The sequence below is a fragment of the Pseudophryne corroboree genome, chromosome 6 (assembly GCF_028390025.1).
Source record: "Pseudophryne corroboree isolate aPseCor3 chromosome 6, aPseCor3.hap2, whole genome shotgun sequence".
In the NCBI taxonomy this organism is placed as follows: domain Eukaryota; kingdom Metazoa; phylum Chordata; class Amphibia; order Anura; family Myobatrachidae; genus Pseudophryne; species Pseudophryne corroboree.
This window is the reverse complement of record NC_086449.1, coordinates 764638737-764666626: the sequence shown is the minus strand read 5'-3', so window position 1 is coordinate 764666626 and position 27890 is coordinate 764638737. Positions and strand designations below refer to the sequence as shown.

General features: G+C 38.0%; 1 protein-coding gene across 40 annotated transcripts in view; it reads left to right on the top strand.

Annotated features, from left to right (window-relative positions):
* LOC134933410 (protocadherin gamma-C5-like) overlaps positions 1–27890 on the top strand; it is a 688451-nt gene that overhangs the window by 536721 nt on the left and 123840 nt on the right. For 2 of the 40 annotated variants that reach the window (XM_063928597.1, XM_063928596.1), the window contains exon 1: positions 1180–3752. The exons of 32 other annotated variants lie outside the window; for them this stretch is intronic. In XM_063928597.1, coding sequence (XP_063784667.1) covers positions 1323–3752 — 2430 coding nt within the window. In that variant the 5' untranslated portion in view covers positions 1180–1322. Of the gene's footprint in view, positions 1–1179; positions 3753–8468; positions 11076–14178; positions 16785–24327; positions 26926–27890 lie in introns of those variants that run through there. 6 more of the 40 variants (XM_063928586.1, XM_063928577.1, XM_063928583.1 and 3 more) reach the window with 3 other exon arrangements.

Below are 27890 nucleotides of genomic sequence, written 5' to 3'. Positions count from 1 at the left end.
CACCCCAGAAGTTGTAGTTCCCTCTAAAACTAATGAAATTCCAGAAAATCTGCCTCTGCTGGTTATTTAGTCAGTAAGGTATCTGCGGTGGATCTAGATTCTGGGCACAATGTCTTGCTGGTCTATAGACTTGCTCAGGGTGCCAGACCGGCTTTGTTTCACATCCCTGAGTACACAGGAGAAGTCAGAACTCTGCAGGGTTTACATGATGTAGATACCACAGAACACCGACTTGTGATATAAATCAGTAACAACACATATGACCCCAAGGCTTCCTGTTGCCCATCACTGATCTGGTCAGTAGACATGAGTTTCAGCACATACTCTATACAGTACTGGTATCATTATATTACATAAACACTAATGTTTGGTTTAAGGGGCAGCATTCATTGTATATGTACAAACTCAACTACAATTTTTAATATGATAAATGCTTTATTTCTTTTTATATTACTGTTCTCAAATGTTCATGAAAAAATTTGATTCATTTAGTATCACTGATTTGGTTATATTAGTCAACTACTTCAGTGTAGTTCATACCTGCAGTCTTCACCCTACTCTGGCTTTGCTACTTGTAATAGTTCATTATAGCATTACATATACAGTATGTATCTCTTGAAACTGTGTTTCCTCACTGCACCCTACCATATTTTTATCCTAGAAAGTTCTATGTCATATATCTTGATTTTATTATAAATTAAGCATTGCAGAGAAATATGCATATTTTTATACTTTATACATTATTCAGTCAAATGCAAAATACTATAAAATCTCTATATTGATCTATATATCAGTCTTTTTCCATATTACATGTATATTACATGTTGAAAAATCATTAGGATAGTGCATGTAAAAAAACAAATAAACATGTTTTTAAAGAAGTACAGTATATTTTATGTAAACAAAATAATATACACATACTATTTAACTTTAGTTTTCTCTATGGATAATAATTTTGGTTACTAATATCAAATGTTAATGGCAAACACAATTTGCTTAACACCTTTATGCAATGTAACTGGCAAAACATAGCAGTATTTAACAATACTGGCCAGAAGAGGGCAGACCTGTCATCCCATAATTTTCTCAGCTATGCTACACAATCTGTTCTTGTAAGATCCACACTCTCCTCCCCCTGGCTCAGTGAATCACCCTCCCATTTTTCCTCTCACACACAAAGAAGAGCTGCTGCTCCGATGAGATGTGGATGTTTTCACCGTAAACTGGAGGATTTTTTCCCTATTTTTTATATATATGGATTTAAAAACAACATACATGCACATGGGATTATAAAGAACTGCATTTTATACAGGATTTAAGATATGGACAACCAAAGCTTATCACAGGCTTGGAAATGGCAAGTAGCAATCTCCTTTCTCCTTTGTAGCTGGGGCTGGGTCTCTGGGCAGCTTCATTATTCAATTGCTGAGGAATCAGATCCAGGGACTGTTGTGGGGAATGTAGCTCAGGATTTAGGGTTTAAACTGGCAGATATTAATAAACGGAGACTGAATTTAGGATCTGAAGAGAGCAGCAGATTTTTTGCTATTGATCAGAAATTTGGAACACTGGTTGTCTATGAGAGGATTGATAGAGAAAGCCTGTGCAGATCCAGTCTTACATGTTTGTTGCATTTAGAGATTATAGCTGAAAACCCATTGGAGCTGTTTAGTGTGGAAATAGAAATATTGGACATAAATGACAACCCACCCTGTTTTTCTGCTACTGAACAATTAATTAGAATTACAGAAGTATTTGCAAATCCCGGCGTTCGATTCTCTTTAGAAATAGCACAGGATCCAGATGTTGGTGTTAATGCTATAACACAGTACAGGTTAGACCCTAATCCATACTTCTCTTTGTCTGTAAATACTCGGAAAGATGGAATACTGATTCCAGAACTAGTGCTGGAAAAAAATCTAGACAGGGAAGAAAAAAGGCAACATAAACTATTACTTACTGCAATAGACGGAGGAGAGAAGCCAAGGACAGGCTCTACTAACATCATTGTTACAGTGTTAGATATTAATGACAATGCTCCAGTGTTTGATCAGGCGATTTATAAGATCACTGTACTAGAAAACCTCCCTTTAGAAACAATTATTATAGCACTGAATGCCACAGATCTAGATGAAGGATCCAATGGGGAAATCACATATGCATTTGATCACCATACCATGGATTCAGCTAAACAAATATTTCAATTAAATCAACAAACAGGTGAACTACTTTTAAAAGGAAATCTGGATTTTGAAGAGAAGAATTTTTATGAACTGTCTGTGAGAGCAATAGATAAAGGAGTCCCGGAGCTTGAAAGTCGGTGTCGTATACAGATTGAAATAGAGGATGTGAATGATAACACCCCAGAGATTATTTTTACCTCTAAAACAAATAATGTACCTGAAAATTCCCAAATAGGGACAGTTGTTGGGTTTATCGCAGTCAGGGACAAGGATTCTGGTAAAAATGGAGAAGTAAAACTGGATGTATCACCAGATTTACCCTTTAGATGCCAGCCCATGTCCAATCGTTACTCACTGGTCACTAGTGGACATCTGGACAGGGAGCAGGTCTCACGATATACTATTGTACTGATTGCATCTGATCTGGGGTCTCCATCTTTAAGCAGCCAGACTACTGTCACCATTAATATTTCCGATGTTAATGATAATCCTCCAGCGTTTCTACAGACTGCCTACAATGCCTTCATAGCAGAAAACAATGAGCCCGGCAGACTGCTGTGTACAGTATCTGCTGTAGATCCAGATGAGGGAGCTAATGCAAACCTGATTTATTCCATAGCTGAGAGCCACATAGACGGCTCTCCTGTCTCCTCATTTATCTACATTAACTCCGACACTGGGAATATTTATGCCCAACGTTCCTTTGATTATGAGCAATTTCAAGTTCTACAGATCACTGCAAGAGTGGAAGATTCTGGGTCTCCAAATTTATTTTCCAATGTTTCTGTCTTCATGTTTATTCTGGATACAAATGACAACTATCCCACTATATTATACCCAGAGAGCTCAGGGGAAATCATTGCTCAAGAGAACATCCCAAAATCTGCCTCTGCTGGATATTTAGTCAGTAAGATATCTGCGGTGGATCTAGATTCTGGGCACAATGCCTGGCTCATCTATAGCCTTGCTCAGCCTGCCAGCCCGGCTTTGTTTCACATCTCTGAGTACACAGGAGAAGTTAGAACTCTACGGGGCTTACATGAGGCAGACACCACAGAGCACCGACTTGTGATATCAGTCAGTGACCACGGGGAACCTTCACTGTCAGCTACAGTCACTGTGATTGTGACTATTATGGATCATGTTGTACAAGAAAGCCCCAAATCTCATGACTTTCATATAAACTCTAAATCAACAGCAGATATGACCCTGTATCTTATTATTTCACTTATTGCCATTAGTTTTGTTTTTGTGACTACATTTACTATATTGCTTGTGAGATGCCTTAGAAAGAATTATTATAGTGGTTGTGGGTTTTGTTTTTCAAATAAATCATACTCTGAATCATATATGGATCAGTATAAACCAACACTTTACCTGAACACAGATGGGACATTGAAATATATGGAAGTAAGGATGGCTCCACCAGAAGCACAAGTACAATGTTACCCAGCTTGTTTTCCACCAGCAACAGAGGTTGCTGATGTTTCATTCACAACACCTTCTGCATTAACTGACATATGTAAGGAGTCCACCCCAACCCCTGACTACATACATGGCCAAAATCAGGTGAGATCATGTGTGCCATTTGTTATTTTCTCATTCTTATAAGTGACTTGTGGAAGTCAAAAAGCTATTTTTTTATTTGCGCAATTTAAAAAAAACGAATAAAAAAGTATTAAACTTAAAAAAAGAAAGCTATTTTAGATGAGGGATATTATGGATAAAGATCTTAGGTCTGCGCAAATAATTTGTTTGGACTTTGTATGAAATAGGTAACAGCAGAATGCAGGGTGACCCGTGGTCAGGAGACAGGAGAACCGTCTATGTGGCACTAATTGGGTTTCCCAGTCACTTTACGAAGAAAGCAACACCATTAACAAAAAAAACCTCATGCATTTTCTTTTTTCTTACGTTATACTTGCGATTTTATTGTCTTATTGGCTTAATTACACCACTGATATGTTTCCCCTTTATCTGAAATTGAAATAATAGCAATATATTTTAATAATCTAATAATGGTTTCTTGCTGATATATGAATTTATAGTTTTGTATTTAATACTTGTTTATTGTTTTGTAAAATATGTTTTGTGGCTATAATTTTTTCATTTGAAAGTTCTAAAGGTGGGTACACACTAGACAGAGTGCTCTATGAGTGACATCATCTAGTGTTTCCCCCTCCCGGGGCGGCCATATCGTTCAGTGACATCATGCCACAGCCAGATTGAGCATGCATGCATGCACGGCTGACAGCGAGGGTCATTAACGACCCACGGGGCTGCACATCGGTCGTCGTTGCCGGCATGCACACTTGCTGAGAAGTGAATGACGTCGCTCAGGAAGGGTAAAAATGAGCAACAACATTAATTTTATCGCTATCACTCTATTTAGCTATCTAATAACACACATATAATCATGACTTATTAATAGTATTGTCAGGGCTGTACAGGTCTCTTAATAGATGATATCTGACTGAGTTCTAAGGATGTTAATCACAAATGCTGCATAGACCTGTCCTGCTACAGAGAAAGCCAACCTGTGCCACATGTGATCAGTGCAATGTCCTGCTATACAGTGTGTGAGTTCCAGAACCCTGATAGAGAAAAACCTCACTTAGTACTATTAATGGGGGAAGGGGATTTTAGTACAATGTTATTTATAGTGAAAACTATTTAAAGAACCTCTTCTTTTCTCATTAAGGTGAATGCAAAATAATCTGAAACACTTTACTATTGAAAATACATAAATTATTATATCCTATGCAGATGCACAATTGCAACCATTACTTTAAATGTATTTTTTAAATGTACCTGTATTTTTATTTGGAATACAAACATAGGTATATTTATACATAAAATAATGTGTTAGCAAATGGGTTAATAGGGTCTTGGTACTTTGTAGTTATTTACTTAATATTTCAGATATTAAATCAGTTTCTTTATTGTAATTGCATAGAATTTGTTTTATTTATTGTACACAATTTCTCATCACAATATTCTTAGTATGTTAGGATTTGGATGTAGTTATCATTTTTGGCCAGAAGAGGGCAGACTAGTCATCCAGTCAAGGTTTTAGCTACACTAGTAAATCTGCTCATGCCATTTCTGCACTCTCCTCCCCCTGGCTCAGTGAATCACCCTCCCATTTTTCCTCTCACACATCACTCTCCAAGGCTTAGTACATAGACCCCTTAATGTGAACTTAGGGCTTCCTGCTGGGGCTTCCTATTTCCTCTTTGGCAATGAGTTAAATGCACACCAAGTCTAACCACTGTGCTACAATGTCACTTAAATATTTTGTGATTTTCAAAATGTTCTGAAAATGCATCGTTTTGATCTTTTATTATAATTGATCAGCAAACAGGAGACATCTTTGAGAATTTTCTTTCTGCCATTGGCTGTGAATAAATTATTTAAGAGCTATTAATTGGCAATGGCTTTGTTCAGTCACTGAGTACCTGTTTTACTTCAGTTGATATTCAGCAACATTTGTGTCCATTAAAATAGTACCATGGAGTATATCCTCTAAAGGTCGATTTTGTTCCATTTTAATCGATGTCAGATCGATTTTACAGTAAATAGATCTTAATCGATATTGGGCTTCCAGAGTTTAAAAAACACATTTACTAACATTTAAAAATGAATATTAAACAAAATCATCTGCTAGTAAATGTGTGTTTTAACCTTGGAAGAGCAATATTGATTTAGATCGATCTGAAATCGATCAAAATCAAAATTGACATTTAGTTAATATACCCCCATATCTTTTTATTTCTTTCAGCTAATCTGACAATGATAACATAAAGGAACTTCTGGAGAAACTATCTCCTTAATCTCTGTACAACTAGATGATCGCATTGTAGACAGATTTATATCTTTTGTATATTGAGACATAGTTCATAAACTTAATTGAAACTGTAATACAGTGCTGGTTACAAAATGGCCGAAGGTCTTATCGGAACCCACCCTCATTGGGTAGGCTGAAAAACACCTTCCAACATTCTCATGACTCTAGTTACAGCACAAATGGTGAAAGGTGACCCATGGGTCTTGGCTGAGGGACTTGTGTGCTTCCACCAAGTGAACACTTTGACAAGTATTTCCATTAGTAGGTAAAACCTAGGGACTATAGGTTATACTGTTTTTACAGTTTGTCATTTCTTATGCTCTCACTTGATTTGGATTTTCTGATTTCAATTGCCAGTTGGCCCAATAAATATCCACTCAAAACACAATATTATAACTTTTCCCAAAACAGTAGTAGTGCAAGATAAAGAGGCTATGTGGGTAAAATGATTGAATTATCTTGCTCATGGACCACAATATCCTCAGTACATGCATTAATGCTTCATAATATTATACAGTGCCAGAGTGTTAGATCCTAACCTATTCTGCATTGTCTAAGCCAGACAGCCCAATTGGCTGGTAGATATCATTCTCATCCAGTGGTGCACCTGAACAATTTCAATTGCGTATGTGAGCACAGAACCTTGTACCTTAGCATAACCTCAATGGGCACTCTGTTTCTATATAAGCCCAGGTCTGGCATCAGTTAGGTGTCCAATTGTAAGGTCTGTATACTGACATGAGTGGCATTACTTACTTATATTGTTGCTGATTCTTGCTTCTGGCCCTTTCATCTTGACACCAACATTGAACCTCGGGCTGTTTATTGATATTGACCTCAGCCTGCTCATTTAACACTGTTTTGATTTATAGTATCTGATTCGGTTTGTATCGCTGTTCTCATCCTTGTGTTACTCATTAGCTAAAGCAGTACTAATGCTCTTAACTGAAGTTAAGTTTAGTTCTCAGTGCTCTGGTATAAAGGAAAAACAAACCAACAAAGGTCTTTTTCTTAGTTTAAATTTTATTTCCATCTTGTCTTGAAAAGTACACTATTCTTATAGATTGGCAGACAGGGGACATAATAATAATAATAATAATAATAATAATAATAATAATAATAATAATACAGTTTGAATTGTTTTCAGAAAGGTTTTAGAATTGTTTCAATTGGTTCATTTGGGTTATTTTAACTTTAACGTAATCTCTTAATTAATGTAGAGCTTGTGATCATTTAGGCCATACAATTGAAATATTTTAACATTTCATTTAAACTTCACCACTTCCTAATCTGTTGGTTTGTCAACTTGGATAGTAGATAGAAAACACGTAATGGACTCTCATGGTATTTTGCTGTCCATTGGAGAGGTATGTTCTGAGGAGAGATCCTGGGTGCCCCTTAGACATGTACACACGCCTCAAGAGAAGTCTACAGAATAAATAAATAAAAATAAACATAGACCAAAGATGAGGATTCTGATGAGTTTTGAACTTTAAATATACCCTGTATTAAATGTCCTCCCTGCCCAATTATATTATTTTAGTCCTTGGCTTTGCCATCCCCACCATTCACAACATTGAACAAAATATAGGAAGTACCTTAAAGGGTTTTGGTTTTAAAGAACCCCTGCTCTAAACTCTCCCCTGATAATAATAACACTTTTGAAGATGATCACTCTATTTAGCTATCTAATAACACACATATAATCATGACTTATTAATAGTACCTTCAGGGCTGTACAGGTCTCTTAGTAGATGATATCTGACTGAGTTCTAAGGATGTTAATCACAAATGCTGCATAGACCTGTCCTGCTACAGAGAAAGCCAACCTGTGCCACATGTGATCAGTGCAATGTCCTGCTATACAGTGTGTGAGTTCCAGAACCCTGATAGAGAAAACCTCACTTAGTACTATTAATGGGGGAAGGGGATTTTAGCACAATGTTACTTATAGTGAAACCTATTTAAAGAACCCCTTCTTTTCTCATTAAGGTCAATGCAAAATAAGATGAAACACTTTACTATTGAAAATACATAAATTATTATATCCTATGCAGATGCACAATTGCAACCATTACTTTAAATGTATTTTTTAAATGTACCTGTATTTTTATTTGGAATACAAACATAGGTATATTTATACATAAAATAATGTGTTAGCAAATGGGTTAATAGGGTCTTGGTACTTTGTAGTTATTTACTTAATATTTCAGATATTAAATCAGTTTCTTTATTGTAATTGCATAGAATTTGTTTTATTTATTGTACACCATTTCTCATCAAAATATTCTTAGTATGTTAGGATTAGGATGTAGTTATCATTTGTGGCCAGAAGAGGGCAGACTAGTCATCCAGTCAAGATTTTAGCTACACTAGTAAATCTGCTCATGCCATTTCTGCACTCTCCTCCCCCTGGCTCAGTGAATCACCCTCCCATTTTTCCTCTCACACACACAAAGAAGAGCTGCTGCTCCGATGAGAACCCTGTGGATGTTTTCAATGCGAGAAAAAGGATTTATTATATGGATCAAATCATTAAAATTCTTCATTCATGTTTCCTGGGATTAGATAAGGACTTGAAATTCAGTAGAAGGATTTAAGATATGGACTGCAAAAGCCGTACAATTTGGAGATGGCAAGTAGTATTTTCCTTTATCCTTTGTAGCTGGGGCTGGGTCTCTGGGCAGCTTCATTATTCTATCGCCGAGGAATCAGATCCAGAGACTGTTGTGGGGAATGTAGCTCAGGATCTGGGGTTTAACCTGGCAGATATTAATAAAAGGAGACTGAGTTTAGGAACAGAAGGGAGCAGCAGATATTTTGCTATTGATCAGAAAACTGGATCTCTGACTGTACATGAGAGGATTGATAGAGAGAGTCTGTGTGCGTCCAGCCTGAGCTGTTTGCTGCATTTAGAGGTTGTGGCTGAGAACCCTCTGGAGCTGCACAATTTGGAAATTGAGATTTTGGATATAAATGACAATTCACCTATTTTCTCTGTTGCTGATCAAATTATAAAAATTACAGAACAGTTTACAAGCCCTGGTGTTACATTCCCTTTGGAAACTGCAAAAGATCTAGATGTGGGGAAAAATGGTGTTAGACAGTACAGATTAAATCCAAACCCATATTTTTCTTTATCAGAAAAAAATCGCAAAGATGGTACACTGATTGCAGAATTGGTGCTAGAAAAGATATTAGATAGGGAAGAGAAGTCAGAACACAGGCTTATTCTCACTGCTATTGATGGGGGAGAGCAGACCAGATCAGGGTCCACTCAGATCACAATTATAGTGTTAGATATTAATGACAATGCACCAGTATTTGATCATCTAAGTTATACAGTAGGTATATTAGAAAATGTAGCTGTAAAAACAGTTGTTGTAAAACTAAATGCCACAGATTTGGATGAGGGTGCAAATGGGGAAGTCTTATATTCCTTTGATCACCATACTTTGGATTCTGCAAAGAAAATATTTGATTTAAATTCACACACTGGAGAAATATTTATTACGGGAACAGTGGATTATGAAGTATCAAAGTCTTATGAATTATTTGTCAAAGCAGCCGATAAGGGGTCACCAAAGCTAGAGGGGCGATGTGTTGTTCAAGTAGAAGTGCAAGATGTAAATGATAACACCCCAGAAATTATTTTTACATCTAAAAATAATCATGTTCCTGAAAATGCCCCAATTGGAACAGTTGTTGGATTTATTACTGTCAGAGATAAGGATGCTAGTACAAATGGGGAAATTAAATTGGAACTATCACCAGATTTACCCTTTAGATGCCAGCCCATGTCCAATCGCTACTCACTGGTCACTAGTGGACATCTGGACAGGGAGCAGGTCTCACAATATATTATTACACTGATTGCATCTGATCTGGGGTCTCCATCTTTAAGCAGCCAGACTACAGTCATCATTACTGTTTCCGATGTTAATGATAATCCTCCAGCATTTCTACAGACTGCTTACAATGCCTTCATAGCAGAAAACAATGAGCCCGGCAGACTGCTGTGTACAGTATCTGCTGTAGATCCAGATGAGGGAGCTAATGCAAACCTGATTTATTCCATAGCTGAGAGCCACATAGACGGTTCTCCTGTCTCCTCATTTGTCTACATTAACTCTGATACTGGGAATATTTATGCCCAACGTTCCTTTGATTATGAGCAATTCCAGGTTCTACAGATCACTGCAAGAGTGGAAGATTCTGGGTCTCCAAAGTTATTTTCCAATGATTCTGTCTTCATGTTTATTCTGGATACAAATGACAACTATCCAACTATATTATACCCAGAGAGCTCAGGGGAAATCATTGCTCAAGAGAACATCCCAAAATCTGCCTCTGCTGGATATTTAGTCAGTAAGATATCTGCGGTGGATCTAGATTCTGGGCACAATGCCTGGCTCATCTATAGCCTTGCTCAGCCTGCCAGCCCGGCTTTGTTTCACATCTCTGAGTACACAGGAGAAGTCAGAACTCTGCGGGGCTTACATGAGGCAGATACCACAGAGCACCGACTTGTGATATCAGTCAGTGACCACGGGGAACCTTCTCTGTCAGCTACAGTCACTGTGCTTGTGACTATCATGGATCATGTTGTACAAGAAAGTCCCAAATCTCATGACTTTCATATAAACTCTAAAGCAACACCAGACATGACTTTATATCTTATTATTTCCCTTGTTGCCATCAGTGTCGTGTTTCTAGTTACATTTACCATATTACTTGTGAGATGCCTTAGGAAGAATTATTATAGTGGTTGTGGGTTTTGCTTTTCCACCAAATCTCTCTCTCAGTCCTATGTGGATCAGTATAAACCAACACTTTACCTGAACACAGATGGGACTTTAAAATACATGGAAGTGAGGATGGCTCCACCAGAAGCACCAGGAACATGTTATCCGGCTTGTTTTCCCCCAACAACAGATATTCCAAATTTTACACTGACTAAATTCCAAAATGCTCCTCAGTACACTGAAATGGTCAGAGATACAAATCCCACATCTGACCAAGCCTGTCCTAATGAACCCAGTCTGGTGAGATATCATTGGAAGTAATTTTGTTTATTTATGCTCTACTTTATTATGACTTACAGGTGGCATTTGTTTACTGTTGTTTTTGTAAATAACATAAAATAGATCATGTTTTTATTCTATAGGGATTGGATCTTGCCCTTTGTGATCTTTGTAATTGAGATGTAATTTTTAATAGTCTTTTATAGTGTATTTTTTTACATTTGCTTCAGGGTTTTTTTTTATTGGACCTCAACCATTTATGTTTGCACTGATCTGATAAAACTGTTTCAGCCTTTCAATGTCTCAAACATTCTTTCATAGCTGTTATTGAAATCAGTTGTATTGTACAAAAATAAAGCTGGGTAACCCTCATTCAGCCCCCCCCCCCCACTCCCAACCTTACTATCACTCAATTAAAAAGTCTGCCTATCAGGGCCGTCATGAGATGTTTGATAGCTGAGGCTAAGTGTATTTATTGCACACTTGATCAATCAGATGAAAATGGGAAGAAAGTAATTAGTACTGTCAGGATAATGCATGTGATCACTGTATATTGTGGTGGTCTTCTAATATATAATAGTCTAGATTCTGGGATTTGTCGCAAGCGTGCCTACGGGGATGTGTGTTGGTGCAGTTGAGTTAAAGGCTTTGTATGTTAGTAGAAGTAATTTTTACTGGATTCATTACTATACAGGCATTCAATGTAATGACTGAGAAAGCCAAGAGACTGTAGAAAAATGTCTTGCAGGAAACTTTTATAGCTGCAGTCAAAACCGATTGTAGGTATGGAAGTCTGGTTAATGGGAGACCAGTATTGCAAAAGAGTAAGTATTATAGGTATTGCAGTGTCTTATGTAAAATATATGCATATACTGGAAATGTTCAATAGGTATATGCTTATGTACCTTATTGAGTATCTCTTTTTCTACTGAATAACAAAGTATTGTAGTAGCATCACTTCAGTTATGGTTGTAACAGAAGCAGTGTCGGACTGGAGAATGAAGGTCCCACCGGGGGAATGTAGTTATAGGGGCCCATACTTAGGGGTGTGGCCAGCCTACAAAGGGGGTGTGGCCAGCCTCCACAGAGGCTTGAAATACACAATAGTTTAGTGCAGTGTAATGCAACATATCTACCATGTATAATACAAGTGCACAGTCTGGAACCTGATCCCTAGAGGAAGGAGTGGGCCCTCAGGCAGTGGGGCCCACCGGTGGTTTCCCCTGTACCCCTGTGGGCCAGTCCGACCCTAAACAGAAGGGTAAATAATATAAATTTATACCGCATTGTTGATATCTTTAAGTCTTTTTTTATTTCTATTAAACTGCTAACCTTGAGCAAGAATTAAAACTTGAATAAGAATTTTACACAAAGGGTGGTATTGTTTTGTGCCCTTATTCTCCCATCTAAAGCGATAGGAGATCGCGGGTTGCAACTCAGTTGTTTTTTTTTTAATGCTGATCGCGTCCATAAAGGTTGGGTTTAGCCATGTAAAGCAGCTAAACCTGACCAATGTGCTGGGCGCAGTCAAAAAAAGTGCATTTTGGGTGCCCAAACAGGCCACTTTTTGCGCATTTCAGCTCGTCACCCACGGGGGAGTGCGAGCTTAAATGCAGGCACCGGCAGCCACCGCGTCCATGTGGAGCAACAATTAAATTGCTTCGTTGGGCACCATCTAGTAGCTGCTGGCACGCACACCAATTGAATTCTGTCGAAAATGTTTCCAATGTTGATTTTGGGGAATAAACCATTAGCAAAGTATTGAATGTGTTTGCATCTGAATTGGTATTAATTAGTTAATCGGTAGGCAATGTGTGGCACTCCAGCTGCTGTGTAACTATACATCCCAGCATGCCCTGCAAGTTTCAGCATCCCATAACAGCAAACTTGTGGCAGGACATGCTAGGATTTTTAGTTCTACAGTAGTTGGAGTGCCACATGTTCCTTACCCCTATACTACTGTACTAAAAGAACATTTGCATTGTAGAGAGACTTCATCACCTTGTAATATAATGATATCTGTACACGTTCTAATGTTAACATCAGCTTTTGTCATTTACATATATTCTATAAATTAAATAAATGGTAGGACTTGGTTTTGTTAGTATTTAGTACCAAGTGTTTCTCTATCATGTATGCCAGTCTGTGGAATCTTTTACAGATTCAGTAAAGAATCTAATATTACTAATTTATTATTGCTATATGTGACATATAAATCTGCAAGTCTTCATCCCTAATCCATGCTTACTACAGCACCATGACATAGTGAGTAGCTTTACTGTATCACAGCACTAGGGTCAGGAGTTTGATTTTCAACCACAGCATTATATGTGTGGAGTTTGCATGTTCTCTTCGCGTTTACATGGGTTTCCTCCAAGTGCTCTGGTCCCCCTCCCCCCAAAAAATTATTTAAAATAAATTGATAGATCTATTGGCTGTTGATGAAATGTACATGCTTGATGGGAATGACAAATATTATTTCTGTACAGTGCAGAGTAATATGGTGGCACTACAGAAAAAAAACAATAATAATATTCTCTCTGCCAGGAAAAAAAAATTACAGTCATTTTACATTAGTGTGAAAGGAGCCTCTTATCACATCTGATCTGATTGCGTACATAAAAACATTACATTCAGATGACTGGAAGATTAAGACTGAACATAAAATGGTCAGACTCAAATATATTAGTAATAATGTAAAAAAAATGCATTCAGTATATCATTGCAACACAAATTAGCAATTCATAGAGAAGGGTGGGGACATTTTTTGAATTAATAATATAAGTGCCCTACAATTTGTTACTGTAATTTTGCATGAATTAGGTACATGATATCATCATATGTAGTAACATATTTATGTGATTATTTGCAAAACTTAATAAAATAAAGAGAAGTTAAGTAACAATAAAACTACTGGATTGTGTCTGAAACTAATGTAGTTTTCGATGTAGTATTCCTGAAATTCCCATATTTTAAATAGAAATCTGTAGTAAGCATTATTGGCCAGAAGAGGGCAGACACGTCATCTGATCAAGTTGTTCAGATGCTGTAGTAGATCTGCTTGTGTCATCTCTTCACTCTCCTCCCCCTGGCTCAGTGAATCACCCTCCCATCTTTCCTCTCACACAAAGAAGAGCTGCTGCTCCGATGAGAACCCTGTGGATGTTTTTAATGCAAGAAAATAGGTTTTTTTCCTTGCAAAGGATCTATTTTTATACAGCACATACATCTGGATTGTTAGGAGGATGTTTAATTTCAACAAAATTTAAAAGAAGGATTTAAGATATGGACAACAAGAGCTTTCCAAAGGCTTGGAGATGGCAAGTAGCATTTTCCATTATGCTTTGTAGCTGGGGCTGGGTCTCTGGGCAGCTTCGTTATTCTATCACTGAGGAGTCAGATCTAGGAACTGTTGTGGGGAATGTAGCTCAGGATTTAAGATTAAACCCAGCAGATATTAGTAAAAGGAGACTGAGTTTGGGATCTGAAGGGAGCAGCAGATATTTTGCTATTGATCAGAAAACTGGATCTCTGACTGTATATGAGAGGATTGATAGAGAGAGTCTGTGTGCGTCCAGCCTGAGCTGTTTGCTGCATTTAGAGATTGTGGCTGAGAACCCTCTGGAGCTGCACAGTCTGGAAATTGAGATTTTGGATATTAATGATAATTCACCTATTTTTAAAAGCACAAATCAGGTTATAAAGATCACAGAACTGGTTACAGTCCCTGGTGTACAGTTCCCTTTAGAAAATGCTCAGGATTTAGATGCAGGGACTAATGGTGTTAGTCAGTATACATTGAAACCAAATCCATATTTTTCATTGTCTGTTACAAATCGCAACGATGGAACGCTGATTGCGGAGTTAGTGCTGGAAAAGATCCTAGACAGAGAAGAGAAAGCAGAGCACAGGCTTATTCTCACTGCCATTGATGGGGGAAAGGAGCCCAGATCAGGGTCCACACAGATATCTGTTATTGTATTAGATATTAATGATAATCCACCAGTGTTTGATCAGTCACTCTATAAAATTAATGTTCAGGAAAATATCCCTTTGAAAACAGTTATTATGAAACTTAATGCTACAGATCTGGATGAAGGTATAAATGGTGAATTTGTATATTCCTTCGATCACCGCACTTTAGAAACTGCTCAGCAAATATTTGATTTAAATCCTCAGACAGGGGAAATATTTAACAAAGGAATTGTTGATTTTGAAGTATCCAATGTTTATGAGCTATTTGTCAGAGCAGTAGACAAAGGGTCACCTAAACTAGAGGGGCGCTGTGTTGTACGAGTGGAGGTACAAGATGTAAATGATAACACCCCAGAAATCACTTTTACCTCCAAAAATAATCAAATTCCAGAAAATGCCGCAGTTGGAACTGTTGTTGCATTTATCACAGTCAGGGATAAGGATTCTGGTAAAAATGGAGAAGTAAAACTAGAAGTATCACCAGATTTACCCTTTAGATGCCAGCCCATGTCCAATCGTTACTCACTGGTCACTAGTGGACATCTGGACAGGGAGCAGGTCTCACAATATACCGTTATACTGGTTGCATCTGATCTGGGGTCTCCATCTTTAAGCAGCCAGACTACAGTCACCATTAATATTTCCGATGTTAATGATAATCCTCCAGCGTTTCTACAGACTGCCTACAATGCCTTCATAGCAGAAAACAATGAGCCCGGCAGGCTGCTATGTACAGTATCTGCTGTAGATCCAGATGAGGGAGCTAATGCAAACCTGATTTATTCCATAGCTGAGAGCCACATAGACGGTTCTCCTGTCTCCTCATTTGTCTATATTAACTCCGACACTGGGAATATTTATGCCCAACGTTCCTTTGATTATGAGCAATTTCAAGTTCTACAGATCACTGCAAGAGTGGAAGATTCTGGGTCTCCAAATTTATTTTCCAATGTTTCTGTCTTCATGTTTATTCTGGATACAAATGACAACTATCCAACTATATTATACCCAGAGAGCTCAGGGGAAATCATTGCTCAAGAGAACATTCCAAAATCTGCCTCTGCTGGATATTTAGTCAGTAAGGTATCTGCGGTGGATCTAGATTCTGGGCACAATGCCTGGCTCATCTATAGCCTTGCTCAGCCTGTCAGCCCGGCTTTGTTTCACATCTCTGAGTACACAGGAGAAGTCAGAACTCTGCGGGGCTTACATGAGGCAGATACCACAGAGCACCGACTTGTGATATCAGTCAGTGACCATGGGGAACCTTCTCTGTCAGCTACACTCACTGTACTTGTGACTATCATGGATCATGTTGTACAGGAAAGCCCCAAATCTCATGACTTTCAGATAAACTCTAAATCAACACCAGACATGACCTTGTATCTTATTATTTCCCTTGTTGCCATCAGTGTCGTGTTTCTAGTTACATTTACCATATTACTTGTGAGGTGCCTTAGGAAGAATTATTATAGTGGTTGTGGCTCTTGTTTTTCCAACAAATCACTCTCTCAGTCTTATATGGATCAGTACAAACCAACACTTTACCTGAACACAGACGGAACTTTAAAATACATGGAAGTGAGGATGGCTCCACCAGAAGCACCCGGACCATGTTATCCGCCTTGTTTTCCCCCAACAACAGATATATCTCATTCTACTCTGACTAAACCCCAAAATATACCCCAATTAATTGATGTGATTAGGGAACCTAAACACACTTCTGACTCAACCTGGTTTAATGAACCAAATAAGGTGAGATATCCATATGTTTTATGTTTCATCTTTCATTTTCATTTATATATATATATATATATATATATATATATATATATTGTATATACACTGTATATCCAAATCAGAATTTGCTGTTGTTTTGTGCATAACAAAAATCTATCATATTTTATATGTGTACTGGTGATATATAATTTTAATACATTGGGGTATATTCAATTAGGGTCGAAAGCTGCTGTCTGTCAAAAAGAAGGCAGTTTCGACTTTTTAAGGTCGAATCGTGATTCGACCTATTCAATCCCTGCTATTTTTATTCGACATGTCGGGGAATTCGACTTGTCGAATACTACGTGAATCGGCGGTATAGCTGCCGATTCACGTACTTTTGAGGGAAACGGGGCCAAATTCGACAGGATTTGGCCCCGTTTCCGACCATCTCAGTCCAACATAAAAAAATGTTGAACTGAGATGAGGGACCTTACAGGGAGAGCCGCGGGGAGACGGGGGAGAGCTGCGGGCATACAGGAGAGAGCAGCGCTACAGCACAGCGCTGCAGGAGGATGTCACAACTGCGCCACTCACGGCAGCATCCATCTGACTCCAGCAAGTGAGGTCACGCTTGCTGAGCCGGGCGGACACTGCCGTGAGGTCTGGCGGCTGTGAGACATCCTTCTGCAGCGCTGCTGTAGCGCTGCTCTCCTCCGGCTCTCCCCGCTGGTCTCCCCCCTCTCCTCTGCTCACAGGTCTCATCTCAATTCGATTTTTTTTAAAGTCGAATTGAGATAGGATTGAATAGGGGTTGTCAGATCCATTCCGACAAATGCATGTCGGAATGGTTCCGACCCTAATTGAATATACCCCATTAGGTTTAATTTTTATATTTTATAGTGATCTTTCATGACCTCTTATGATACTCAATATATTATCTTCAAACTGTAATTGTTACTTTTTCATGTGGTGTTTACATTGAGTTAGTAAATTAGTAATTGTTTAAACCCCCCCCCCCCCCCATCTCTTTTTTAGTGGTTTCTATTATGTTTCACTTATTTGTTTTAATACAGTAATAAAAAAAAAAAATGACATGGATAAATGCATCTGCTGCTGGTTTTATCTAATTATATTTGTTATCAATGGCAAACTATCAAAGCTAAAAATGCAGTTTATCAATCTGTATATTGAATTTACTCATATTTTAATACTGTATATATTGGATGTGATGTTTTTGGCTGCAAATCAGATTCCAGTGGGTATATTAGGAGCCTGCTAGACAGGATTCAGTTTGTTGCTGGATCCTTGTGGACTGTACTTTGTGGTGACCATGCTGTATTGTTGTTCCTCTTGAGGATGGTCCTGGTTGGACCGAAACATTGAGATTACTTGTTATCATAAAATTACTTGAAATAAACCTACAGTCTTTTTATGTGCAACTAAATCCTGGTGAGTGCCCTGTCTTGTCTCTGTATATGGATATCCTGATTGGACATCATGGGTGACACCCAAGTAGCTGTTACTAAGTGAATCATGAGAGTGCGCGCTACTGCAGACTATATATAGACACACACACAGGTATATATATATACCGTATATAATTTATTTATTTATTTATGTATTATTTTTTTCACTATTTCACTTTTTGTACTATTTACAACAGCAGATAGTATTTCAGAGGATGTGTTTGATGATCTTATGGGAGCCCGTGATATGTTGAGGAGGGCATTGGTGCATATTGCATAGGGTATACAATCAGTTTGTTGACATTCAGGATATCAACATATACAGAATGTTGACATTCAATATGTCAACATACCCAATGTAAACACTGACTTAATGCTGACATTGTTAAAGTCAACTGTTGATGCAGCATTTTAGGGTTAGGTTTAGGATTTGTTTGGGGTTGCGTTTAGGCTGAAATTAGGGTTAGGGTTATGGTTAGGCTGCAGTTAGAGTTAGACCTAGCGTAAGATTCAATGGCAAATCCCATTGTCAACATGCCAGATTTTGACATTCTGGCAATGCCAACATGATGTAAGTGTCTATATTGCGAATGTCAACATGTTGGCATTTTGTACATGTCAACATCCTGAATGTCGACACAATATATGATATAAAGAGGATAATAGATGGATAGTCTGAGGATCATGGTCTCTTACAGTGATCTCCCTAATGCAGAAACTTTGAGGTACTTCTACCTCTGTAGAGGTTGGCAATCATTTATATAGAGCATTTGGCAGCTGTAGTGACTGGAAAAAAGTATCACTGCATGTCACACATTTTTAATATACTATGGCCAGGATGTAATGAAGGACGAGTTTGGTGGCCGTGTGGGATGCCGGCGAAACTCAGATGTTTTTTTTAAAGAGGCAATTATGTACAAGGCATGGTTTAGCCTTGTACATGATTGCACCTTTAAAAAAAAGTCTGCTTCGGACGGCATCCCGCACGGCCACCAAACTTGGACTTCCCTAGATCCCGACCTATGTGTGTATCTAATTTTTACATTGTACACAAAAAATAGGTGCTGAGTGCACATTGCTCTGTATACAGCAGTTTATGTTGCTTTGACCCTGTGTTCAAATAAATGTATGCTGGTAATTCATGTGCATCATGCAAATTGGTCATTTTTAGTAACAACAGCAGAGTTTATAAAGCACATACAACAGGAATATAGAGATGTTTATTATAATGATGTATGATGTAGCTTACTGTGGCCCAAAACATGGCTGAATTACCATAATTGTCTCCCATTAAGGATGGAACTACCTAGTATGATTCCAGAAACTGAAATTTGTTCATATGCAAATACTAGTAGACATATAGGGGAGATTCAATTAAGCGCGAAGTCCCACCGGATCCTAGCATGTTGTGCTTCTGCGCACATATGTGTATAATATTCTTCTTCTGTAAACATAATTTATTTTTACACAAAAATGTGCTAAATGTTATCCCACAGAGACCCCACCTATTTGAATGTTACAACATATACATAAGATTGGTCTGCCTTGATTCTTATTTCTTGTAGTAGTCTTCCTTAATGCATACCTATTTATAGAATCAGAAATTGATGGGCAGATAAGAACCACTTGGCCCATCTAGTCTGCCCATGTACATGCACACACTTACACATTAGATATATATTTGTCAGGAGTCAACTACCCTACCAATATATTTTTGGATTTGGGGAGGAAACTGGAGTACCCAGAGGAAAGCAAGGGGTGACTATACCTACTCCACACAGTTAGGGCCATGGTGGGAATCGAACCCATGACATCAGTGCTGTGAGGCAGTAATGCTAACCGAAACTGTTACATTTTACACGCATTCTGTACAGGCCACTCTCATGGTGTCCCTAATCATTGATTTCCATGTCATTATGTCACCATTTAAAGATGGCATTGTCATTTTCATCAGTTTGTGTCTGCATTATTTCAGGGCAGACTGCTGAAATTTCTCTTAGCAATTGTTAAATACAAATATACTGTACTGTTTTATTTACATCTAAAAATGGGGTGTACTACCATATATCAAATTTGTATAAACCAGGTCATTTATGAAATTGACTTGCACCAGGGATGGCTGGTTTAAACCAAATGGTTTTTAAAGGAAAAAAAACACTCTGGTTTTTTTATATGCTGTGACTACAGGCACAACACTGTGACTTCTTAAAAAAAGCCTATTGTAAGGGAATCCCTGGTGTTATTCCACATTCTTGTTGCTTGTGGTCTTCATCTAAGTAAGGTGAACCAATGCAGTAAATCACACACACAACAAAGATATAAGGAGGTGAATCAGATAAGAGAGGTGCTAAATCTGCCTATTATCAAGCTTCTCCCCAACATTCCCATGGGACAAGAAAAAACCACCATTAACACTCACAGTTTGATCGAGTAAACAACACAAACACATTAAACAGGCAATTCACGAAAAACACCTCATGGTTTAATCTTCATGTTTACTTCAATTCAAAACCTAATGTATTTCCCATTATTGAACAACTTCTGACTGCTCAGTCATCTTCAGATAGTGTAGAAAGATTTTTTTTCTTCTGTTAGTTTAGTTCTTTCGAAGCTTCGAAACAGACTGGGAGCTGAAAAGGCATCTAAACTAGTGTTTTTATTCAATATGTTTAATGCCAGTGACATATCCAGTGCTAATTCTTAACTCCTTCTTTTTTGTTTGTGTGTTTCTCTGAAAAGCACTTTTGCATGTTTTAATTATACTTAGTCTAAAATTGGTTTTATAGAAAGATGTCAAATAAATCATATCAAAGCCTAATAACTTTGGATTGTTAAAGTTATAAAGCATTAAAACATGGCTGATCAAGGTTTCTAATACATTGTAATGTTTTACAGTATTATAACAAACAGGATTACATTTTTTTTCCATTAAAACGTTAATGAAAAAAATTGGTTTAAACAAAAAAAATGGTTTAAACCAAAAAAAGCATTTTTGGGGGGGTTTTGTTAAAAAAAACTGTTTTTTGTTTCCAACCCTACCTGCAGCGCATCTGACCTTCAAATGTCATTTTGGTGGGACAAATTGACTCCCTGTACAAGCCATGTGCAGTGTCGGACTGGGGCATGTAAGGCCCACCGGGGGAATACAGTGGTAGGGGCCCATGTTTAGGGGTGTGGCCAGCCTCCAGAGGGGGTGTGCCCAGCCGCCACATTGGTTTGCCTAACCATTTTGCAAGTGTTGGTCCCCTAGATAAATATATACAGTAAATACTGTAGTGCATGCATGATAATGTACTAGATTAGTAACAGCACAGTCTGGAACCTGATGCGTAGAGCAGGAAGTGGGCCCCCAGGCAGTAGGGCCTACTGGGGGTTTCCCCTGTACCCCTGTGGGCCAGTCCAACCCTGGCCATGTGCATAGACATATGGAACTATACATCTATTTATGAATCAAGGCAGCAGTAGTTTTGGAGGGTGCAAAATAAGCCTTCTAATGGGCAGTCTGTGACAGGGGATGAATGCTCCTCATTGCTAGGGTTAGATGCAAGAGGCACATAAACATATGCAAGATCTGCAGAAAAAAAATCATTTTTTTTAATGTTGTACAGAAGAGGTTGTTGGAATGATGAACTGGAAATTGTGTATATACTTTAAGTGTGTCTGACCTTAGAGGATGACAGAGGATGTTAATGAATTAAACTGTAGTAAAAATTGCTATGTTTTTGTAATAAAAGCTGGAGGTAAAAATAAGAAGAAACAAAGACATACTGTAACAGCCGGCGGTATTGTGTGATGTTGCTCATAGAAATTTACAGTTTCTATATAGTACCTTAACATTTATTTACTGTTCCAGAAAATGCTGGTATATACAGATGGAGCCATGCTCATCTGAGGTGGCTCCATCACAGGTGTGCACTCCCGGCGTGACTAGGTGATCCGTCCGCCTAGTCATGCCGGGAGTGCACAGAGATGCTCCCATTTTAAGCATCTCCATCCGGGCGCGCGCGCCTGCACGGAAGCGCTCTCCATTCAAGTGAATGGGGCGCGTCGTGGGCGCGTGTTCCTGGCCGGTTGGAGGCTCTCTCACCGCTAGGTGTGCCCGGGCGGCCGCGTCTAGTCACAGATGGAACTACAACTACCGTGGCTCCATCTGTATGTGTAAAGAAGGAATGTACATTCATTAGTGCATTAACTAATAACTGGTGGAATTATAGTGCAAATATATACTGTACCCAACACATTGTAACCATTGAGCTGGTTTTGGTTACTGTGCAAGTAGTATGGATATGGTATCTTGGTGCAATGTTATTGGCCATCTGATAGTTTTCTGAATAATCAGTTCTGATTATGAGCATGGAAGAAAGAGTGAGTAATGTCTTGTAATGTGCGTAGATGGTGTCTTGCTGAGTATTAAAAATTCCTTTGGAACAGGTCACCAATGTGGAGTTAGTGGTATGAGCAACATTACTACTGTATATAGTGGAAATAGTTCACAAACTTACTTTAATCTTCAAAAGTCAATTTCCGACCACGTCAGTCCAAAGCGCCCATTTTATCATATCCGGCATTTTTATTGCGGTCTGGATATGATGTTTTTGACTAAACATAGAACGTGAAAATTAAATTTTTTGACACAAATTTAGCTGTATATTCTTGCTGGGACAAGGGTTCCCATAAGTGCCCATCCTGGCAAGGAGCTGAATGCAGTGCAGTATGTTACACTATCACTCAGCTTCTGGTTCTGGTCCACTGCCCGTACTGTGCATATGACAGTGGTTGCCGATGGGGAGGGAACACTATCTTAACAAAATCAGTGTTAGAGTAGCCATTAGACTGCCTACTATGGACTAATGCCATCTTCCAATGGCATTTGCAGCGGGGTCAAGTTCTGGAACCACTTGGTAATTCTGACAGATTCACAGCCCCTACAGAAACCCATGTAGGCAGCATTTGTGATCAGAAATTGAGGCTCCTCCTCATTACATTCAGGCAATCCTTAAAATTTGTGGCTGTCCATCGGAAATGGGTGTTTTCGTGGGATATTCCTCACATAGTCTTTAAAAAATATGCCCCTAAATCATAAAAGTGATTATACATTTAAAGTGGCTAAAATGAACCCAACATTTAAATAAAAGTAATACAATGAGTGAATTAAACAGATTTTTCTTTCGAATGTTAATGCCAGAAAAATAATGCATTTTCTATATTACATGTCACGTTTTTAGTATTAAGTAAAGTCTTCGATAACATTTGATTGTTTTCTGTTATAAAACAGTTATTTTTACTAAGTAATATAAAGACAAGTACAACAAATGATTTTATAAATTGGCTTTCATCTCATGCTTCATTAGCACATAACATAAATAAGAAGAAACCACACAGGCATGATGCAATAATTAAATTCATGTGTCCTGAACACTATTGATACTCTAATGCTTCTCTAAGTAAATTCTTAATTAGGGTTTTCACATTAGACAGTAAGGCAACAGCAAAACTAGGATTCCCCTGTGTTTATATATTTGCATATTTTAATATCATTCTCCTTTTTTGTCATTTATAATTGACCTTAATTAAAAATTATAAAGTTATTAAAAAAATTATGATGACATTTGGCAATTGATCAAAGTACAGTTATTTTGAGTGTATGAAACTGTAAATTATGTGGAGTTTATGTTAAGAACATACAGTTTTGTACTATCATATTTATTGTATAGGCAAATACTTTTGTATAATTTACATTCCTTAGTGATTTTAAAACATAGACATTTTTATTTAACAGCATCCGGTTCACTTTTTTTTACCAATAAAATAAAAAATATGAGAATTTGTGGCTTTTTATATATATATATATATATATATATATATATATATAATTTATTTATTTAAACAATTTTATTTATTTTGTGTTAACAAAAGAGCAGAGGTTTTGCCATAAAAGTTCTTGATATTTTAAATTAAAAGCGGAAATTCTTGCAATTGACCAGAAGAGGGCACACTTGTCATCCAGTCATTTTCCTTTAGCTATATTAGAGGATGTGCTTTTGTCAGCTATGCACTCTCCTCCCCCTGGCTCAGTGAATCATCCTCCCATCTTTTCTCTCACACAAAGAAGAGCTGCTGCTCCGATGAGAACCCTGTGGATGTTTCCAATGCAAGAAATTAAGGATTTTCAATTTCCAAGGATCTGTATTTATACTGTAGACATATTTGGATTGTTAGGAGGATGCTTTTTTTCTACAAACTTTAAAAGAAGGATTTAAGATATGGACAACAAGAGCTTTACAGAGGCTTGGAAATGGCAAGTAGCAATCTCCTTTCTCCTTTGTAGCTGGGGCTGGGTCTCTGGGCAGCTTCATTACTCAATCGCTGAGGAGTCAGATTCAGGGACTGTTGTGGGGAATGTAGCTCAGGATTTGAGATTAAACCCAGCAGATATTAGTAAAAGGAGACTGAGTTTGGGATCTGAAGGGAGCAGCAGATATTTTGCTATTGATCAGAAAACTGGATCTCTGACTGTACATGAGAGGATTGATAGAGAGAGTCTGTGTGCGTCCAGCCCAAGCTGTTTGCTGCATTTAGAGATTGTGGCTGAGAACCCTCCGGAGCTGCACAGTCTGGAAATTGAGATTTTGGATATAAATGATAACTCACCATTTTTTTCAAGCACTAATCAGGTTATAAAGATTTTAGAGTTAATAACAGCCCCTGGTGTACAGTTCCCGTTAGAAAATGCACAAGATCTTGATGTTGGTTTTAATAGTGTTAGTAAATATAGACTGAATCCAAATCCATATTTTTCATTGTCAGTAACTAAAGATGATGGAATCCTCATTGCAGAATTAGTACTTGAAAAAATCCTGGATAGAGAAGAGAAAGCAGAACACAGGCTTATTCTCACTGCCATTGATGGGGGAGAGCAGCCCAGATCAGGGTCCACTCAGATATCTGTTATTGTATTAGATATAAATGACAATGCACCAGTGTTTGAACATTCCCGGTATAAGATAAATGTAGTAGAAAACTTCCCTTTAAATACAGTTATTATTAGACTTAATGCCACAGATTCAGATGAAGGTATAAATAGTGAGTTTACATTTTCCATTGATCACCGCACTTCACAATCAACAAAGGAAATATTTGATATAAACCCACTCACAGGTGAAGTGTTCATTAAAGGATTGGTGGATTTTGAAGTATCAAATGTTTATGAATTATTTATCACAGCAAAAGACCACGGCACACCAAACCGTGAGGGTCGCTGTCGTATTCAGATTGAGATAGAAGATGTAAATGATAACATCCCAGAAATTATTTTTACCTCTAAAAATAATGAAATACCTGAAAATGCCCCAATAGGAACTGTTTTGGGGTTTATTACAGTCCGAGACAAAGACTCTGGTAAGAATGGTGAAACAAAGCTGGATGTATCACCAGATTTACCCTTTAGATGCCAGCCCATGTCCAATCGTTACTCACTGGTCACTAGTGGACATCTGGACAGGGAGCAGGTCTCACAATATACTATTACACTGATTGCATCTGATCTGGGGTCTCCATCTTTAAGCAGCCAGACTACAGTCACCATTACTGTTTCCGATGTTAATGATAATCCTCCAGCATTTCTACAGACTGCCTACAATGCCTTCATAGCAGAAAACAATGAGCCCGGAAGACTGCTGTGTACAGTATCTGCTGTAGATCCAGATGAGGGAGCTAATGCAAACCTGATTTATTCCATAGCTGAGAACCACATTCATGTTTCTCCTGTCTCCTCATTTGTCTACATTAACTCCGATACTGGGAATATTTATGCCCAACGTTCCTTTGATTATGAGCAATTCCAAGTTCTACAGATCACTGCAAGAGTGGAAGATTCTGGATCTCCAAAGCTATTTTCCAATGTTTCTGTCTTCATGTTTATTCTGGATACAAATGACAACTATCCCACTATATTATATCCAGAGAGCTCAGGGGAAATCATTGCTCAAGAGTCCATTCCAAAATCTGCCTCTGCTGGATATTTAGTTAGTAAGGTATCTGCAGTGGATCTAGATTCTGGGCACAATGCCTGGCTCATCTATAGCCTTGCTCAGCCTGCCAGGCCGGCTTTGTTTCACATCTCTGAGTACACAGGAGAAGTCAGAACTCTGCGGGGCTTACATGAGGCAGATACCACAGAGCACCGACTTGAGATATCAGTCAGTGACCACGGGGAACCTTCTCTGTCAGCTACAGTCACTGTACTTGTGACTATCATGGATCATGTTGTGGAAGAAGGTTCCAAACCTCAAGATTTTCTTATAAACTCTAAATCAACGCCAGACATGACCTTGTATCTTATTATTTCTCTTGTGGCCATTAGTGTAGTTTCTCTTGTTACTTTTACTATACTAATTGTTAGGTGCCTTAGAAAGAATTATGATGATGGTTGTGGGTCTTGTTTTTCCAACAAATCACTCTCTCAGTCTTATATGGATCAGTATAAACCAACACTTTACCTGAACACAGACGGGACATTAAAATACATGGAAGTGAGGATGGCTCCACCAGAAGCACCAGGAACATATTATCCAACATGTTTTTCCACAGCACCAGATATTCCAGACTTAACGCTCACGAAACCCCAAAGTGTTCCCCAGTTGACTGAGAGCCTTGTCAGAGAGCCTAAAACAGCTTCTGACTTAAACTGGTTTAATGAACCCAATCAGGTGAGATATCAGTAAAATGTAATCACTTCATTGTTTAAAGTTAGAATAGAATTTTATTCACTTCTTTTTCTTTTCTTTTTTTTTTGAGTTTTGCAATTGTTTTAAATTTTAAGACATTTATTTCACATTTGTAGTCTGTGATGATTGTTCCTTGGCCCCAGTAATCTTCTTACTTGAAATGCATTATTTGAACCTGAATTAGGATGATCATAGTCCTGTGGGTATCAACAGTTTAGCTTTTCACTGATTCCAATAACATAGACTGTTTCAGTATTTCAGCTTCTCAAATATTTAGTAGTCACAATTAGTATCGGTCGTATACATTCCATACAGTAAGTTAATATATGTCTATGTTCTTTGAATAAATACAGTGTAAATCTGTATATAAATCAGATTCTCTGCAAATGTTATTTGATACTGTATTTCCATTCATTCTAGAATGTGGATGTTTTAGCCCCATGTGAAAGTTAACTATATTTCAGTTGTGTGAAAACTATTATAGCATACCTCTTAGCTTTGGAACAATTGTAATTGGGACATATCTCTGTGTGCCTGGCATTACTGCTGTGCAGCAACATTCTGACCAATGGAATAAAGGTGCTAAGGGTCTGTCCCTCTTAATTTGGGACAGATAGTAGTTGTCAAACGAACAATACCTACACTCATCTTAATTGCCCTCTTTTCTTTTACGTGCATCCATCTTGTCATCTTGTATCCACTTTGATCTTGACTAGCCCCTGTGGTGTATTGACAGATCCAACAATCCTCCTTCACTTGTGTACTGTAACCTTCTTGTTTTTCAATATGTCTGTCCTTGTAGTTGTGATAACTGCCCTTTGTTCTGCAGCTGCTGAAGCAGATCCCATATCTAGTATTCTCCATATCGAACACTCTGCAAGTTGCATTTTTTGTAGCAATATATTTATTTCAATTCTTTATACTGGTAATGATAATGATGCTTTTTA